This window comes from Ranitomeya variabilis, chromosome 2, assembly GCF_051348905.1.
Source record: "Ranitomeya variabilis isolate aRanVar5 chromosome 2, aRanVar5.hap1, whole genome shotgun sequence".
NCBI lineage: Eukaryota > Metazoa > Chordata > Amphibia > Anura > Dendrobatidae > Ranitomeya > Ranitomeya variabilis.
Genome location: NC_135233.1, coordinates 1,021,455,864 through 1,021,472,528, shown reverse-complemented (window position 1 = coordinate 1,021,472,528; position 16,665 = coordinate 1,021,455,864). Strand labels below are relative to the sequence as shown.

General features: G+C 43.1%; 1 protein-coding gene across 4 annotated transcripts in view; it reads left to right on the top strand.

Moving 5' to 3' along the window:
• The window catches only part of FBXO25 (F-box protein 25), a 28,149-nt gene extending 17,933 nt beyond the window's left edge, over positions 1–10,216 (top strand). For 2 of the 4 annotated variants that reach the window (XM_077291330.1, XM_077291332.1), the window contains exons 9-10: positions 291–434; positions 7,472–9,105. In XM_077291330.1, coding sequence (XP_077147445.1) covers positions 291–434; positions 7,472–7,561 — 234 coding nt within the window. In that variant the 3' untranslated portion in view covers positions 7,562–9,105. Of the gene's footprint in view, positions 1–290; positions 435–4,790; positions 4,818–7,471 lie in introns of all 4 variants that reach the window. The other 2 variants (XM_077291328.1, XM_077291329.1) reach the window with 2 other exon arrangements.
• The last annotated feature ends 6,449 nt before the right edge of the window (positions 10,217–16,665 follow it).

The following is a 16,665-nucleotide window of genomic DNA, read 5'->3' as shown; positions in this document are numbered from 1 at the left end:
CTCCGCCAACCTTTGGTTCCTAAGCTAACAAGGTTGTGTAACACATGACCTCATCTCGTTAGTTATCAGTCTACAGAATACCTGGCCTTTCTATGCCCGTTTATGTTCACACCGCCACCCAAGGTTACTTTCTCGCAATCGTGTGACTTCTTACGTATCCATCGTTCCACCCAAAACATAATGACATTTCTGTACGTTTTGTAGTTTTTTTTTTTTTTGTTGCAGCGACCATCTTGTCTATGGCTTTATTAATATATTTTTTTGCATTTCTGTTATCCTTTCTCTTGTAGTTTTGTAAAGATTTGATCTTTACAGAAAATGGTCATATTGACTGGAAACTAATGTTCTTCACACTGGAGAAGTACTACCCAAAAAGGGAACAGTACGGGGACACGCTGCACTTCTGCCGGCACTGCAGCATCCTGTTTTGGAAGGTAAATGTTCTTTATAGGCGATATTCAGCCCCCACAGAGGTGGAATAGCAGCTCATTGCTGGGGGCTTTGGACATGGAAAAGGGTAAAGATATTTTTGTTCGTCTGTAAACTTGAAATATGGAATGTAATCCCCATAGAGATAGATGATCAGGGCCCATCGGACACCCCACCCTACTCCCATCTTGTACCCCAATGATTGATGGGCACATAACATGGGGTAGAATATTTGTTTAATATGTTTGGGACATCAGAGGAAAAACATGGAATGTGTGTATAAAATTACATTGCATGAGATCCCACCCCCTCTCCAAAAAAAAATGGCAGTGAGTAGTAGAGGGTAGTGCCAAGTAAGACTGTTAGTGCCCTGGTACATCCTCCATGGACATACATCACTCTGTAGAGGACTGATACCACATTTCAGGTGCGTAGTAAATATCCGTGTGCTGTCCATATGCAAAGCTGGTAAGGCTACTTTCACATTTGCGTTTTCTGCTGACCGTCGTGGTGCAGCATATGACGAGAGAGAGAGACTCTGACTTTTTCCGGATTTGAAAATCCTTCCGGACATGCTCAGAGGGGAAAAACAGGATCCGTCACTGGATTCCAGTGTGTGACGGTCAGCGACGGATCCTGCGTCCATAGGCTTCCATTATAGCCAACGACTGACAGCACAGGATACGTCGCTGACCGATTTTCCAACGGATCCAGTGCACGTCTGATGGCCATCCGTCACAATCCATCGCTAATACAAGTCTATGGCCTGCAAATTTTTTTTTTTACAGGATTCTGTATTCTCAAAAAGCGTCGGATTGTGACGGATTAAAAAAAAACGCAAGTGTGAAAGTAGCCTAACATGCGGACACACAATCTCCAGTGCAAGGCAGTGAGGTGGTTCACATGAAGCAGGCACCACTGTGCGCCATAGTCTGGATCAGACTCGCCCATTATAAGTCAATGAAGGTGTGAAAAATGAATCACATACAGGTTACCATCCACATGGCAAGCGGCTCTTCATGGATCCGCTATGATTATTAACATAGGAAACTGTATTTGACCTTTATTAAGTTATGTAAAAAACTGATGCCACACAGATGAGCAAAATGGATACCAAGATGGCATGGGTACATAAGGAATGGTCACCCGGATGGCATGGGTACATAAGGCATGGTCACCCAGATGGCATGGGTACATAAGGCATGGTCACCCGGATGGCACGGGAACATAAGGAATGGTCACCTGGATGGTACGGGAACATGAGGAATGGTCACCCAGATGGCACAGGAACATGAGGAATGGTCACTCGGATGGCACGGGAACATGAGGAATGGTCACCCGGATGGCATGGGAACATGAGGAATGGTCACCTGGATGGCACGGGAACATAAGGAATGGTCACCCGGATGGCACGGGAACATGAGGAATGGTCACTCGGATGGCACGGGAACGTAAGGAATGGTCACCTGGATGGCACGGGAACATAATGAATGGTCACCTGGATGGCACGGGAACATAAGGAATGGTCAGGCAAATTGCATGCTGATGGAAAAATTGCTATTTTTTTTTTCTGGACTTAAAACTGACGATTTTTGCTTATGCTCATGTGAACTCTGCCTTATAATCGGTCCTTCTGTTTGTGCAGCACATTGAGACCTAATTTACATTATGACTACATTAGAGAGCACCTTTCCTTGTGACTTGATAGCCTTACACAAAGCATGGTGCTCTGCCAGATCCGTCATAGTTCAGATAACCATTCTCATCCGGCAGATCCCACTAACTTAGTGTGATGGTGCTCTGAACTGCTGCACCACATCAAGGATGCACCGAAGTGTCTGACCTTGGTCTGAACAGTCATTTTGTGCTGACCGTTTCTTTAAAGAGGTGTAAATTAAAGGGAACCTGTCACTACATTTGACGTGTAAACTATTAGTATAGACATGCAGGTTATAGGCTTCTGATAAAAGTGCTGCCTGTGAGTCTCATCGCTGTGCTTTTGCTGAGAAATCATCTATTTATCACTTTATAGAAGTGACCTCTTCCCGGCTCTGTGGCGGATGGTGCCTGGAGATAACTCTGCCTCCAGAGATTATTATGCATCAAGGGGAATTATTATATAAAGTGATAAATGATGATTTCTCAGCCACGCTACATCTGATATGAGACATACAGGTAGGACTGTTTTCAGCAGTCAATAGCCTGTTTGCCCATATTAACCCCTTCATGACCTTGGGATTTTCTGTTTTTCCGTGTTCGTTTTTCGCTCCCCTCCTTCCCAGAGCCATAACTTTTTTATTTTTCCGTCAATTTGGCCATGTGAGGGCTTATTTTTTGCGGGACGAGTTGTACTTTTGAACGACATCATTGATTTTACAATGTCGTGTACTAGAAAACGGGAAAAAAATTCCAAGTGCGGTGAAATTGCAAAAAAAGTGCAATCTCACACTTGTTTTTTGTTTCGCTTTTTTGCTAGGTTCACTAAATGCTAAAACTGTCCTGCCATTGATTCTTCAGGTCACTACTACACAGACACCTAACATGACTATGTTATCTTTTATCTAAGTGGTGAAAAAAAATTCCAAACTTCGTTTAAAAAAAAAAAAAATTGCGCCATTTTCCAATACTCGTAGCGTCTCCATTTTTCATTATCTGGGGTCAGGTGAGGGCTTATTTTTTTGCATGCCGAGCTGGCGTTTTTAATGATACCATTTCGGTGCAGATACGTTCTTTTGATCGCCCGTTATTGCATTTTAATGCAATGTTGCGTCAACCAAAAAAACGTAATTCTGGCGTTTCTAATTTTTTTCTCACTACGCCGTTTAGCGATCAGGTTAATAGTTTTTTTTATTGATAGATCGGGCGATTCTGAACGCAGCGATACCAAATGTGTTGGCTTGATTTTTTTTTTTTCTTTTTTTTTTTTTTTTTATTGATTTATTTTGATTGGGGCAAAAGGGGGGTGATTTAAACTTTTATATTTTTTTTTATTTTTTTCACTTTTTTTTTTAAACTTTTGCCATGCTTCAATAGCATGGGAGGCTAGAAGCTGGCACAACTCGATCGCCTCTGCTACATAGCAGCGATCATTAGATCGCTGCTATGCAGCAGAATTGCAGGTGTGCGCTCACAGCAGGCCGGCATCAGTAACCATAGAGGTCTCAACGACCTCTATGGTTACAATGCAGAAGCATCGCCGACCTCCGAACATGTGACGGGGGTGAGCGATGCGCTCGTGTCCGGCCGCCCGGCCGGAAGCGCCGGTTAAATGCCGCTGTCTGCGTTTGACAGCGGCATTTAACTAGTTAATAGCGGCGGGTGAATCTCAATTTCACCCGCCGCTGTTGCGGGCACATGTCATTTGTTCAAAACAGCTGACATGTCCCGGCTTTGATGCGGGCTCACCGCCGGAGCCCGCATCAAAGTGGGGGTTCTGACCTCGGACATACTACGTACTATCCTGTCCGAGGTCAGAAAGGGGTTAATAGTTTACATAGGTCAAATGTAGTGACAGGTTCCCTTTAACTCTTGCACTATGGATTTACTTCCTTGCTTGTCATTGGTCAAGTGCCTACCTAGTTTCATGTGTGTGACATGGGCTGGCTCCCGTTGTTGGTGACCTCATGGAGGGGGCTGGTTTAATTGCTTAATGCCTTCGCTAGGTCATCCCCCTCATACTTCATGGCTGAATCTGAGGGCTCATGCAGACGACCATATTTTCAGGCTCTGTGTGATCCTGCAAAACATCAGATCATACTTTGACCAATGTTGTTGTATGAGGCCGATCACATGTCCGATAGACTCAGTCCAAGGGAAAAAATAAATAAATATGTATAAGTAAAAAAAAAAAAAAACGCACTCAGCCATGCAAGTCAATGGGTCCGTCAAAAAAAAAAATGGACCGCACTCGGATAACTTCTGAGTGCTGTCCGATTCCCATGGACTGACAGAATGGAGAAGGTGGAGAAATATTTTAGTTTTTTTCCTGTCTTCTCCACATCCAATGAACTCTGATCGCCATAATCAGCCTGATTCTCTCAGATGAGAGGCAGTCTGGTGGTGTGACCCCGGCCGGAGCCGGTGGTGTGACCCCGGCCGGAGCCGGTGGTGTGACCCCGGCCGGAGCCGGTGGTGTGACCCCGGCCGGAGCCGGTGGTGTGACCCCGGCCGGAGCCTGGCACACTGCCTGGCACACTGCTGTAGTAGAGTGGTCATGCCCCCTATGTATATATTCCCTTCATTACATGTCCTAATACTCTGTTTTATATAGTAAATGTTTTGTAATACTCCAAATCTGATGGCCTGTAATAGATCTGCCGGTGCTCATTAGTCTGCTTCTCTTCTTCATTCCTCTTGTGAAGGACTATCAGCTCGCTCTATTATTTAAGGTATTGTGAGCATGCCTTCTACATATAATGATCCCTGTGAGATGACATGTTCTGGACTGTGTCCTCCGGCGTCTCATCACTTATCTCTGATCCTAGTCCGGTCATTTCATGGCTTCCATAATGCCTGTGTAATTAGCCCTATGTCCATCCTCTACAGTGTGTATACCCATGTTGTTGTGCATGTATATGTGGACATTTCTGTGTGGACCCCGTCCCCTCTGACCTGTACCCCTCATGAGGTCAATATATTCGTTAATAATGGATTATGCATGCACTAACCATTACCCCACACAGCTGATGTTATTTCATGGCATTTTTTTTAACATGATATCTGAAAATTATTTGTTTTAGGGACTGTGGATAAGCCTCTTAACAGGGGCAGTTACGGGTATTTATTACTCAGCGCCACTTTTTAACAGCACTGAGAAATAAGGGTATAGCGCCCCCCCCCCCCCTCCACCAGTGTCTGATAATTTCCAGGGGGAGCTGAGACCCTGGAGAACATGACCAGGGCCGGTTTTTTCGGTCCCCTATCACTTAATCACCATTATTCACTGAATAACGACGATCACAAAAGTCAGATTTAAAATTAATTTCACTCTCTTCTGATAGGTTAGATCAGTGTTTCCCAAACTCCGGTCCTCACGGACCCCAACAGGTCATGTTTTCAGGATTTCCTTAGTATTGCACAGGTGATGGAAGTATCAGGAGTTCTCTCACTTGTGCAGCGCTATGGAAATCCTGAAAACATGACCTGTTGGGGGTCCGTGAGGACTGGAGGTGGGAAACACTGAGTTAGATCATATCAGAGAAGAGAGAAATGTGGTCCCCTGGACCACACCGATGCCTCTGCCATCCCCCAGGCCCTCCTGCTCTGTCCTCCGGCCCTCCGCGTCACCTTCCTGGAAAAAAAATGGCGGATTCTTGCACAGTGTGCCCAACAAGATCTGCCTATTTTCCTATTGGTTCCTTTTGATAACTGTGAAAAGGTCTATCACAGTGATAAAAAAAATAGTAACTCAAATCCCCTTTTGTCACCCCCTTAGTTAGATAAAAATTATAAAATAAAAAAATGTATTTTTTTTCAATCTTTGCAGTTGGGGTTATTTCAAAAGTAAAAAAAGATGATGTGTTGAGCAAAAGTGCTCGCTACTCAAGTTTGCATCAGGTGCTTGGGTATGCACTGAGTATCACGGATCCCAGCTTGTGTGCTTTTTTTTTTTTTTTTTTTTTTTGTGTCTAAAAGCCACAAAACATGCGGGGCAGGTACTCGAGCACCCGCGATATTTGGTGCATACCCGAGCAAGCGATGCAAACTCAAGCAGCAAGCACTTGCACTCAACACTAATGACAACATATTCAATATGGCAATCTAATGTTATCAAATTTTGTGTCATACCTGTGGGTTCAAAATGCTCACTATACCCCTGGGGGTGTGGTTTCCAAAATGGGGTCACTTGAGGGGAGGTTCCACTGTTTAGGCACACAGGGGCTCTCCAAACGTAACATGGCGTCCGCTCTCGATTACAGCTAATTTTGCATTCAAAATGTCAAACTGCTCTCCCTCCCTTGTGAGCCCTGCCATGCACCCAAACAGTAGATTTCCCCCACTTATGGGGTATCAGCATACTCAGGAGAATTTACACAGCAATGTTTGTTGTCCATTTTCTTCTGTTCCCCTGGTGAAAATAAAGTTGGGGTCTAAAGTAAATTTTTTGTGAAAAAAAGTTCTCATGAAGCACCTAAAGGTTAATAAAGTTCTTGAATGTGGTTTTGAGCACCTTGAGGCGTGCAGTTTTTAGAATGTTGTCACTTTTGGGTATTTTCTGTCATATAGACCCCTCAAAGTCACTTCAAATGTAAGGTGGCCCCTAAAAAAATAAATAAATAAATCTGGCTTTCATCAAATATGTATGGGGGGCTGCAGCCTCATCACTGCACTGGATGTCTTCCCCCTGTGACTGCCCCTCTCGCACAGCCTGTTGGTAATAAGAGGAGGGGCAGATGGTACAGAGTAGCACATGGCTGCAGGATCCAGCCACTTACAGGGTGTGTTTGTAGTCTGTTGCCATGGAGACACATACATCTGCATGGGAACCTTGTGCACAAGAATATGATTTGCAAAGTTGCTATATTTTCCCATGCACTGAAACAAGATTGCAAAAGAGAAATTAAGGGATTGCCACTCAATGTGCGTCTATTAGAGCCTCGTTCTGGCCTCCTTCTGGCTCTCATAGACTTACATTGCGATAATGTGACGTAGCTTCTGACTTCCAGCCAGCTTACAAGATGGTTCCTTGGGACAGGAGCGTCACCAAATAAAGGTGAAGCCGCCAAAGGGCGAGTATAATACCGGGGGCAGGGGCAGTGGGATCTGACCACTGGAACCCACAGGTCCTGAGATTAGGGGTCCGGAATCTGAGAACCAGGCGCTGCAGCCCCATCTTTAATAGAGCCGAGATCTGTATTCTCGACTTCTGCTCCCTTCGTTGTCTGTGGGACTGTCGGAAACAGTGGGGCACTGTGCGCTGCTTCCTTTGTGGAGACACGCCATTATGTCTCGCTTATGTGATTGCACTATTCCAAATTAACCATAATACTTTGCGTTTTGGGAGACCTCTGCCGATCTGTAACTCCTGTGTTTGTCTTGCCAGGACTCGGGACACCCTTGCACGGCCAACGACCCGCAGAGCTGCCTCACTCCCGTCTCCCCGCAGCACTTTATCGACCTCTTCAGGTTCTGAGGGCACCAGCCATGTTGATGTCATGACGGGAACTTTCTATGTTTTTAATCAGGCAAATGTTAAGTTGTTTTAAAGCATTTAGGAAAAAAAATGTAAATGTAACATGGTACAAATGGGAAAGGCCAAATGTTTTATATGGTAACGTCGTTATTTGTTTTATTCTCTGTACCGGTGGATTGGTCCTCACTAATGAATTGAATGAGCATTTCCCTCAAAAAGTACAAAATTCCTAGACCTTGAGGGGTCCCGATCTGTCAAGGTGTTTTGGGCCAATACTGCAGAGCGGATTGACAGCCAACTTGCCTGATCTTACAGCGGCAATCATAGTTGTCAGGTTGTTCGTGCCATTCTGCGTACACATGTATATAACCGGGCAATAGAGCAAAAAGATTTGTAAGACACCGGTCATGTGGTCAGATCTGTAGATCATTGCTGCTGGACCAGAGCCCTGCTCACCTCTCACCTGCTGCGCACCTCTTACCTGCTGTCATCTCCGGAGCCTCTTCTGACACCAAGCATTGACCGTGCCCGGCCTGCCAATAATTAGTGTCAGCGATGCGCGCCGGTAGGAGGACGCTGGCAGGACTTTGGTCTGGATGTCACAGATTACTGATGGGGCTGCTGGATCAGGGCACTGTGAACCTTCTTTACTCGGCAGTAGTGATGAGCGAGCGTGCTCGGATAAGGCGTCATCATACTCATGTGCTGACCAAGTGTCTTTAGCGTGCTCGGATACTATGTCCGGATCCCCGCGGCTGCATGTCTCGCGGCTATTCGACTGCTGCAACCCATGCAGGGACTGTCCAACAAACAGGCGATCCCTGCATGTGTTGCGACTGTCGAATGGCCACGAGACATGACATAGTATCCGAGCATGCCGAAGACACTTGGTTAGCACACGAGCATGCTCAGATAAGGTGTTGTCCGGTCATCACTACTCGCCAGCATTTCCTTAAAATTCACAGCGCAAATCCCCACTGTGGAAGCTGCTTAATGGTAAAGCACTCGACATATCTAGGGTGGGTCTACATGAGCAAGCATTGGGGGGTTTCCATAAACCTAGCTATATAAAACCACCACCTCTGTGGCAGATAAAAGAAAAAAAGACCCCTGAAAATACTTTGTTTTTCTTTAATTTTAGGGCAAATTGCTTGTTAATTAGTGATAAGGACTAAGACCAAGTATGTAAAAACATCCGAGACCTAATAATTGCATTATTTTTGCACTTTCAGAATGACTTTATTTCTTATTGATGTTGTGTGTTTTTGTTTGTTTTTTTCAAATTGATTTTTAATTTGATTTATTTCATTTATATTAGTTTAAACACCTTAGTGTTTAGTAAGCTGTGGGGCCATTACTGATTCATGCTGTCCGCTACAGGCATCTCTTTCTATAAATACATGAACAAGCTGCTTAAAAAAGAAGAGCCCCCTATTCCTCCCCGATGAGGGGGTCTGTGCACAGCAGTGTCAGGCGCTATGTCCTTCTTATATGGGGCCTTTGCGGCGCTTTACTAATTTTGGATTCGGGCAGGAATCCGCGTGTGCACATGGCCTTATGGTGGACATTCACGTAGAATATGAGTAGTGTCGTAACTGCACAGTATTCTGTGTTTGCTGCTTAACAATCAGATTTGAGAGCTGAACCTTTACGGACAGAGCAAAGTAGTGATTTACATCCGTAGCTAAACTCTGTGAACCACAATTGTCTTCTTGCAGCGATTTGCACTTCTATACAACAGACGATTTATGATGTAAATGTTTGGAAATGTTAAAATCTGGGATTACATGATATTAGACCAATCAATAGGACACATGTTACTACCTTCTGGTGCACTAATGTGGGAGGCTCAGGCATTATTGTAAGTGAAGAGGTATTCCTTTCTCCAAGATCCTACCCCAATATGTAGTAATAATAATAGCAAATACTTCCAATTAGAAATGTAGTATAGTTCTTCTTATTCGCAATGTTGCTTTACCCCCATGTGCAGGGCATTGCAGTAGCTTAGGTATCCATGGTTACGACCACTAACAAATGTCACTATATGAGTGGTCGTAACCATGGTATAAGCGAATTAGAAGAACTATACTACATTTCTAATTGGAGGTATTTGCTAATATTATTACGCCTACTTCATATTGGGATAGGATCGTGGAGACAGGAATACCACTTTTTTAAGGGGATTTTCACCAAAAAAAACTGATGGAATTGATGAACCGTCAGTGAAGGATAGTGGTGTTTTGTTTTTGTTTTTGTTTTTTAAATTCCCCTAAATTAGTTTTGTAACATTTAAGAAAAAAGCAGACGGTGTCGCTGTAGTCACCGATAAAATGTTGATGACAAGTTAAAACCATAAGACGTTGGGGTTTTTTTTTGTTTTTGTTTTTTTCATTCTTTGTGGGAAGGCCCACTGAGATTTTTTACTATAGTGAGATTATTATGTTATATTAAATTGGTGAAGTATTTGGTATAAGCGTGAGCTGTGTTTACTTGGCGGTTATAGAAATATATGTTCAGGAAGGTACCAGATCTAAATATATAACGTGATACAGGGTAATATTGGTAGTGTCTCGTAGTTTAATCTGTGATTTAGGTATGTAAACCGTACGTGTAATGATGCCGAAAAGTAATAAAAAGTGTAATAAAGCTTCCTAATTGTGTCATAGATGTTTATTTATATTTTTATTGTGGTCACAGTAATACAATTTGCTTTGATGCAACTAACAGTACTCAGTGACAGTATGTCATCACATATGGCCTCCCCTCGAACACTCACACCCCTCCAATCTATTCTAAACTCTGCTGCCCGACTAATCCACCTGTCCCTTCACTGGCTCCCCATTACCCAGAGACTCCAGTACAAAAGCCTAACCATGGCATACAAAGCCATCCACAACCTGTCTCCTCCATACATCTGTGACCTCGTCTCCCGGTACTTACCTACACGCAACCTCTGATCCTCACAAGATCTCCTTCTCTACTCCCCTCTTATCTCCTCTTCCCACAATCTCATACAAGATTTCTCTCGCGCATCCCCCCTACTCTGGAACCTTCTACCACAACACATCAGACTCTCGCCTACCATCGAAATCTTCAAAAAGAGCCTGAAGACCCACCTCTTCTGACAAGCCTACAACCTGCAGTAACCACCGATCAACCAAACCACTGCATGACCAGCTCTGTCCTCACCTACTGTATCCTCACCCATCCCTTGTAGACTGTGAGCCCTCGTGGGCAGGGTCCTCTCTCCTACTGTACTAGTCCTGACTTTTATTGTTTAAGATTATTGTACTTGTTTTTTTATGTATACCCCCCACATGTAAAGAGCCATGGAATAAATGGCGCTATAATAATATGAGTGTGAGATGCTGCACGATGTCATATAGTTGAAGATTAGTGATGAGCAAGGGTACTCGTTGCTCGGGTGGTCTCCGAGTATTTGTTAGTGCTCGGAGATTTAGTTTTCATCTTGGCAGCTGCATGATTTGCGGCTACTAGACAGCTTGATTACATGTGGAGATTCCCTAGCAACCAGGCAACTCCCACATGTACTCAGCCTGGCTAATAGCTGTAAATCATTCAGCTGCCACGATGAAAACTAAATCTCCGAACACTAACAAATACTCAGAGGTCACCCGAGCAACGAGTATAATCGCTCATCACTATTAAAGATCATCCAAGGTATGGGAAAGAAGGGGAACAGGAGCAGACAACTGCATCGGAGCCTGGAGTGTGGCCCGCATAGGGCTGGTAATACTGAGCTCAATATGGCCTGTTTCTAATGTGTGCAAACTGTAAAGCGATGCGGAATATATAAATTATAATTTTATATAATTATAATAATAATGATATAAAAAACATTATTATTATTATTTCTCGGAGCCTGAGGCATCCTCTGCTTCCTGTCTAGCGCTGCCTTCTTCCTGACTGAGAGAGAAAGGTGCCGGCGACACGATGCTGCGGATGAACGAGTGGTTATATATATATATATATATATTTATTTTTTAAAGCAATACACTAATACACTAGGGAGAGAACACAAAGGTGGTGGGAGAGAACAATGATGGAGTGGTGGAGGGAACACTGAGGTGTTGTGGGGGATAACAATGATGGATGTGGGGGAGATGGCAATGAAGGGGGTGGGGAATTTGGATGGGAGTAACACAGGAACTTATAATGGACTTATGATGAGGGGGAGGAAGACGTTGGATATGGATGTAAAATGAATTGGGTGGTAGAGGAGGGTGCTAATCCCCTGATAGTGTCCTCCTCCATCTCACAATTCATTATCACACTATCAGGGACTTAAAATGTAATGGTGAGAGGAGGGAGTAAGGTGCATAGGGCCCTTTCTATAATGCAATGAAGGTAGGAGAAGACGCTGTCAGGACTTTTAATGAATTGGGAGGTGGCAAAGGAAGCTCAGTACCTGATAGCGACTTCTCCCACCCCTAAATTCATTATGACGCTATCAAGAACTTACAATTAATGGAGGGACACAGGACAGGGACTAAGGCTCTGTGCACACATTCAGGATTTGCAGGAGAAAATTCTGCTGCTTATCCTAATGTGTAATGTGTTGGCAGGAAGAACGCTGCGTAAAATCTTTTTTTTTTTACATGCTTTTGTTACATATTTTCCCCCACATTTGCTGCAAGAATTGACATTATGCAGATTTTAATCTGTAAATCTGCAATGAAAAAAAATAAGCAACGTGTGCATGAGACTTCAGGGATCTCATTCCCTTTGCTTGAACTGTAAAACCTTGCATATATTCCGTGTGCACATAGCCTTACAGGTAATTGGGGAGAGTCACAGACTGAATAATTTATGGTAATGGATGATGGAGATTATAGTTAATGGGGGACACAGTGCTGCTTCTCACTTTATATTTTGATTGGTGCGTGGCTAATAGTATATTAATGGTGGGGTACATATCTGTATTCAGGGGTGCAGTGCGGTGGAGACATGTACACACGTCAAAATTGTTGGTACCCCTCGTTTAATGACAGAAAAACCCACCATAGCCACAGTAATAACTTCAATCTGACAAAAAGTAATAATAAATAAAAAATCTATGAAAATGAACAAATGAAAGTCAGACATTGCTTTTCAACCATGCCTCCACAGAATAAAAAAAAAACTCATGAAATAGGCCTGGACAGAAATGATGGTACCCCTGAAAATAATGTGACAAAAGGGACATGTTAAATCGTGGTGTGTCCACTAACTAGCATCACTGGTGTCTACAATCTTGGAATCAGTGAGTGGCCTGTATATAGGGCTACAGATACTCAATGTGCTGTTTGGTGATATGGTGTGTATCACACTCAACACGGACCAGAGGAAGCGAAGGAAAGAGTTGTCTCCGGAGATTAGAAAGAAAATTATAGACAAACATGTTAAAGGTAATAGTTATCTCCAAGCAGCTTGATGTTCCTGTGACTACAGTTGCACATATTATTGAGAAATGTAAGATCCATGGGACTGTAGCCAACCTCCCTGGACGTGGCCGCAGGAGGAAAATTGATGACAAATCAAAGAGATGGATAATATGAATGGTAACAAAAGAGCCCAGAAAAACTTCTGAACAAATTAAAGGTGAACTTCAAGCTCAAGGAACATCAGTTTCAGATCGCACCATCCGTCGTTGTATGAGCCAAAGTGGACTTCATGGGAGACGATCAAGGAGGACACCATTGTTGATAAAAAAAAATCATAAAGATGCCAGACTGGAATTTGCCAAACTACATGTTGACAAGTCACAAAGCTTCTGGGAGAATGTCCTATGGACAGATGAGACAAAAATTGAACTTTTTGGCAAAGCACATCAGCTCTATGTTCACAGAGGGAAAAATGAAGCATATCAAGACAAAAACACTGTTCCTACTGTGAAACATGGAGGAGGCTCTGTTATGTCCTGGGGCTGCTTTGCTGCATCTGGCACAGGGTGCCTAGAATCTGTGCAGGGTACAATGAAATCTCAAGAATATCAAGGGATTCTAGAGAGAAATGTGCTGCCCAGTGTCAGAAAGCTTGGTCTCAGTCACAGGTCATGGGTCTTGCAACAGGATAATGACCCAAAACACACAGCTAAAAACACCCAAGAATGGGTAAGAGGAAAACATTGGACTATTCTGAAGTGACCTTCTATGAGCCCTGACCTAAATCCTATTGAGCATCTTTGGAAAGAGCTGAAACATGCCATCTGGAAAAGGCAACCCTTCAAACACAAGACAACTGAAGCAGTTTGCTCTTGAAGAGTGGGCCAGAATACCTGTCGAGAGGTGCAGAAGTCTCATTGACAGTTACAGGAATCGTTTGATTGCAGTGATTGCCTCAAAAGGTTGTGCAACAAAATATTAAGTTAAGGCTACCATCATTTCTGTCCAGGACTATTTCATGAGTTTTTTATTTTGTTTAAATTCTGTGGAAGCATGGTTGAAAAGCAATGTCTAACTTTCATTTGTTCATTTTTGTAGATTTTTTTAAATTTATTATTACTTTTGCCAGATTCAAGTTATTTCTGTGACCATTGTGAGTTTTTCTAACATTAAACGAGGGGTACCAACAATTTTAACCACGTGTATGTCTACAATGTATGTGACCTTGTTTTTAGGGCTGCGACAATCATTGTGACAAGACAAAGTGTGGCTGAGAGATGTCGACATGAAGGACTCCATCCAGATGAGACGTCAGCGGTAATTGCCGGGATGTAAATATTATTCTGTATCTGAACTGTGTGACTTGGAGTGATAACGTTATCTGTAAAATCTCTCATTCCACATTCTCACATTTGTGTGAAATGTCCGTGTGCTGCCCGATTTTTCTTTTTTTTAATCAAACGGCACACTGACTATAGGTCCATTACATACGTGAAAATCATGGATCTGAGAATGAGATCCGAGAGACTCAGAATGTTCTGTTCTGATTCGATTTTGAAGATCGGTATAGGACATGCTCAATGCGTCCATAAAAGTGGGCAGCAAACCAACACTGCACACAGATACTGGAATGTAGCCTTATGTATAGCACAGTCCCTTAGTATATAGTGTATTCACTTATGTATAGCAGAGTCTCAGTATAGTGTACTCGTTTATTATGTATAGCAGAGTCTCTCAGTATAGTGTACTCATTTATTATGTATAGCACAGTCCCTTAGTATATAGTGTATTCACTTATGTATAGCAGAGTCTCTCAGTATAGAGTGTACTCATTTATTATGTATAGCAAAATCTCTTAGTATAGAGTGTACTCACTTATTATGTATAGTGCCGTCCTTAGTTACACAGTTTCCATTTTTATTATGTATAACACTGTGCCTTATTGCGCATCATCTAGTTTTTTATGGTTCCGTCTATTATATAGCTTCTGCTGTTATGTGTAGCGCTATATATTATATAATATAGCAGCTTTGTTGCCATAACAGGAGGGAGGCCCAGAAACATTTCTTGGACAGGGTCCCAAGCTGTCAGTGTCCACCCCTGAAAGGGAACATGGTACATCCATATTGTATGAATAATGCATGATCTATACTCTAGATAGCAAGTCTTTTTACTCGTAATCACAAGTGCCGTCCATCAGCCTTTTTAAACAAACAACAGCTTTAACTGTGGCCAGCTCCCGAGGTAGAATATTCCACATATTACAGCAGACCGGTTTCCTCTGAAGGTAGAAAAGTTCATTCTCCAGATGGAGGAAATGCCCTTATTTTTAATTTAACCGCCTTACCCCCAAGCCTGTTACACCTTCCTGACCAGGCCAAATTTTACAATTCTGACCAGTGTCACTTTATGAGGCAATAACTGTGGAAAACTTCAACGGATCCCACTGAGATTTGTTTTTCGTGACATATTGTACTTTATGATATTGGAAAAACTTCTATATGAATTGCATTTATTTGTGGGAAAAAAAATGGAAACTTGGTGAAAATTGTGAACATTTTGCAATTTGAATACCCTTAAATGAGAGATTTATGTCTCACAAAATAATTAATAAATAACATTTCCCACAGGTCTACTTTACATCAGAACGATTTTTGAAACTTTATTTTCTTAGGTGGTTATAAGAGTTAAAAGTTAACCAGCGATTTCTCTTTTTTTTTTTAAAGGGAACCTGTCACCCCAAAAATCGTATATGCGCTAAGGCCACCAGCATCAGGGGCTTATCTACAGCATTCTGTAATGCTGTAGATAAGCCCCCGATGTAACCTGAAAGATGAGAAAAAGAGGTTAGATTATACTCACCCAGGGGCGGTCCCGCTGCGGTCCGGTCCGATGGGTGTCGCAGTCCGGCGCCTCCTAACTTCATACGATGACGTCCTCTTCTTGTCTTCCTGCCGCGGCTCCGGCGCAGGCGTACTTTGTCGGTCCTGTTGAGGGCAGAGCAAAGTACTGCAGTGCGCAGGTGCTGGGCCTCTCTGACCTTTCCCGGCGCCTGCGCACTGCAGTACTTTGCCCTCAACAGGGCAGGTAAAGTACGCCTGTGCCGCAGCCGCGGCAGGAAGCAAAGAAGAGGATGTCCTCGTATGCAGTTAGGAGGCGCTGGACCAGACCGCGACGCCCATCGGACCCAGACCATAGCAGGACCGCCCTTGGATGAGTATAATCTAACCTTTATTTCTCAAATTTCAGGTTACATCGGGGGCTTATCTACAGCATTACAGAATGCTGTAGATAAGCCCCTGATGGCGGTGGCCTTAGCTCATACACGATTTTTGGGGTGACAGATTCCCTTTAACAAAATTTGCAAAACCATTTAAACCACCTCACATTTAAAGTGACAATAAGGGGTCTATATGACAGAAAACACCCAAAAGTGACACCATTATAAAAGTGTGCCCCTCAAGGCGCTCAAAACCACATTCAAGATGTTGATTAACCCTTCAGATGTTTCACAGGAACTTTTGGAATGTGGAAGGAAAAAATTAACATTTCTAATTTTTTTTCACCGAAATTTCACTTAAGACCCAATTTTTTTTAATTTTCACAAGGGTAACAGGAGAAATTGCACAGGAGATGGGTTCTGTGTCCCAGAGATGAACGTGCTTTGGTCCAACATGTGCATATCAACACAAGGACAGATCTTGTGAAGATGAAACAAGA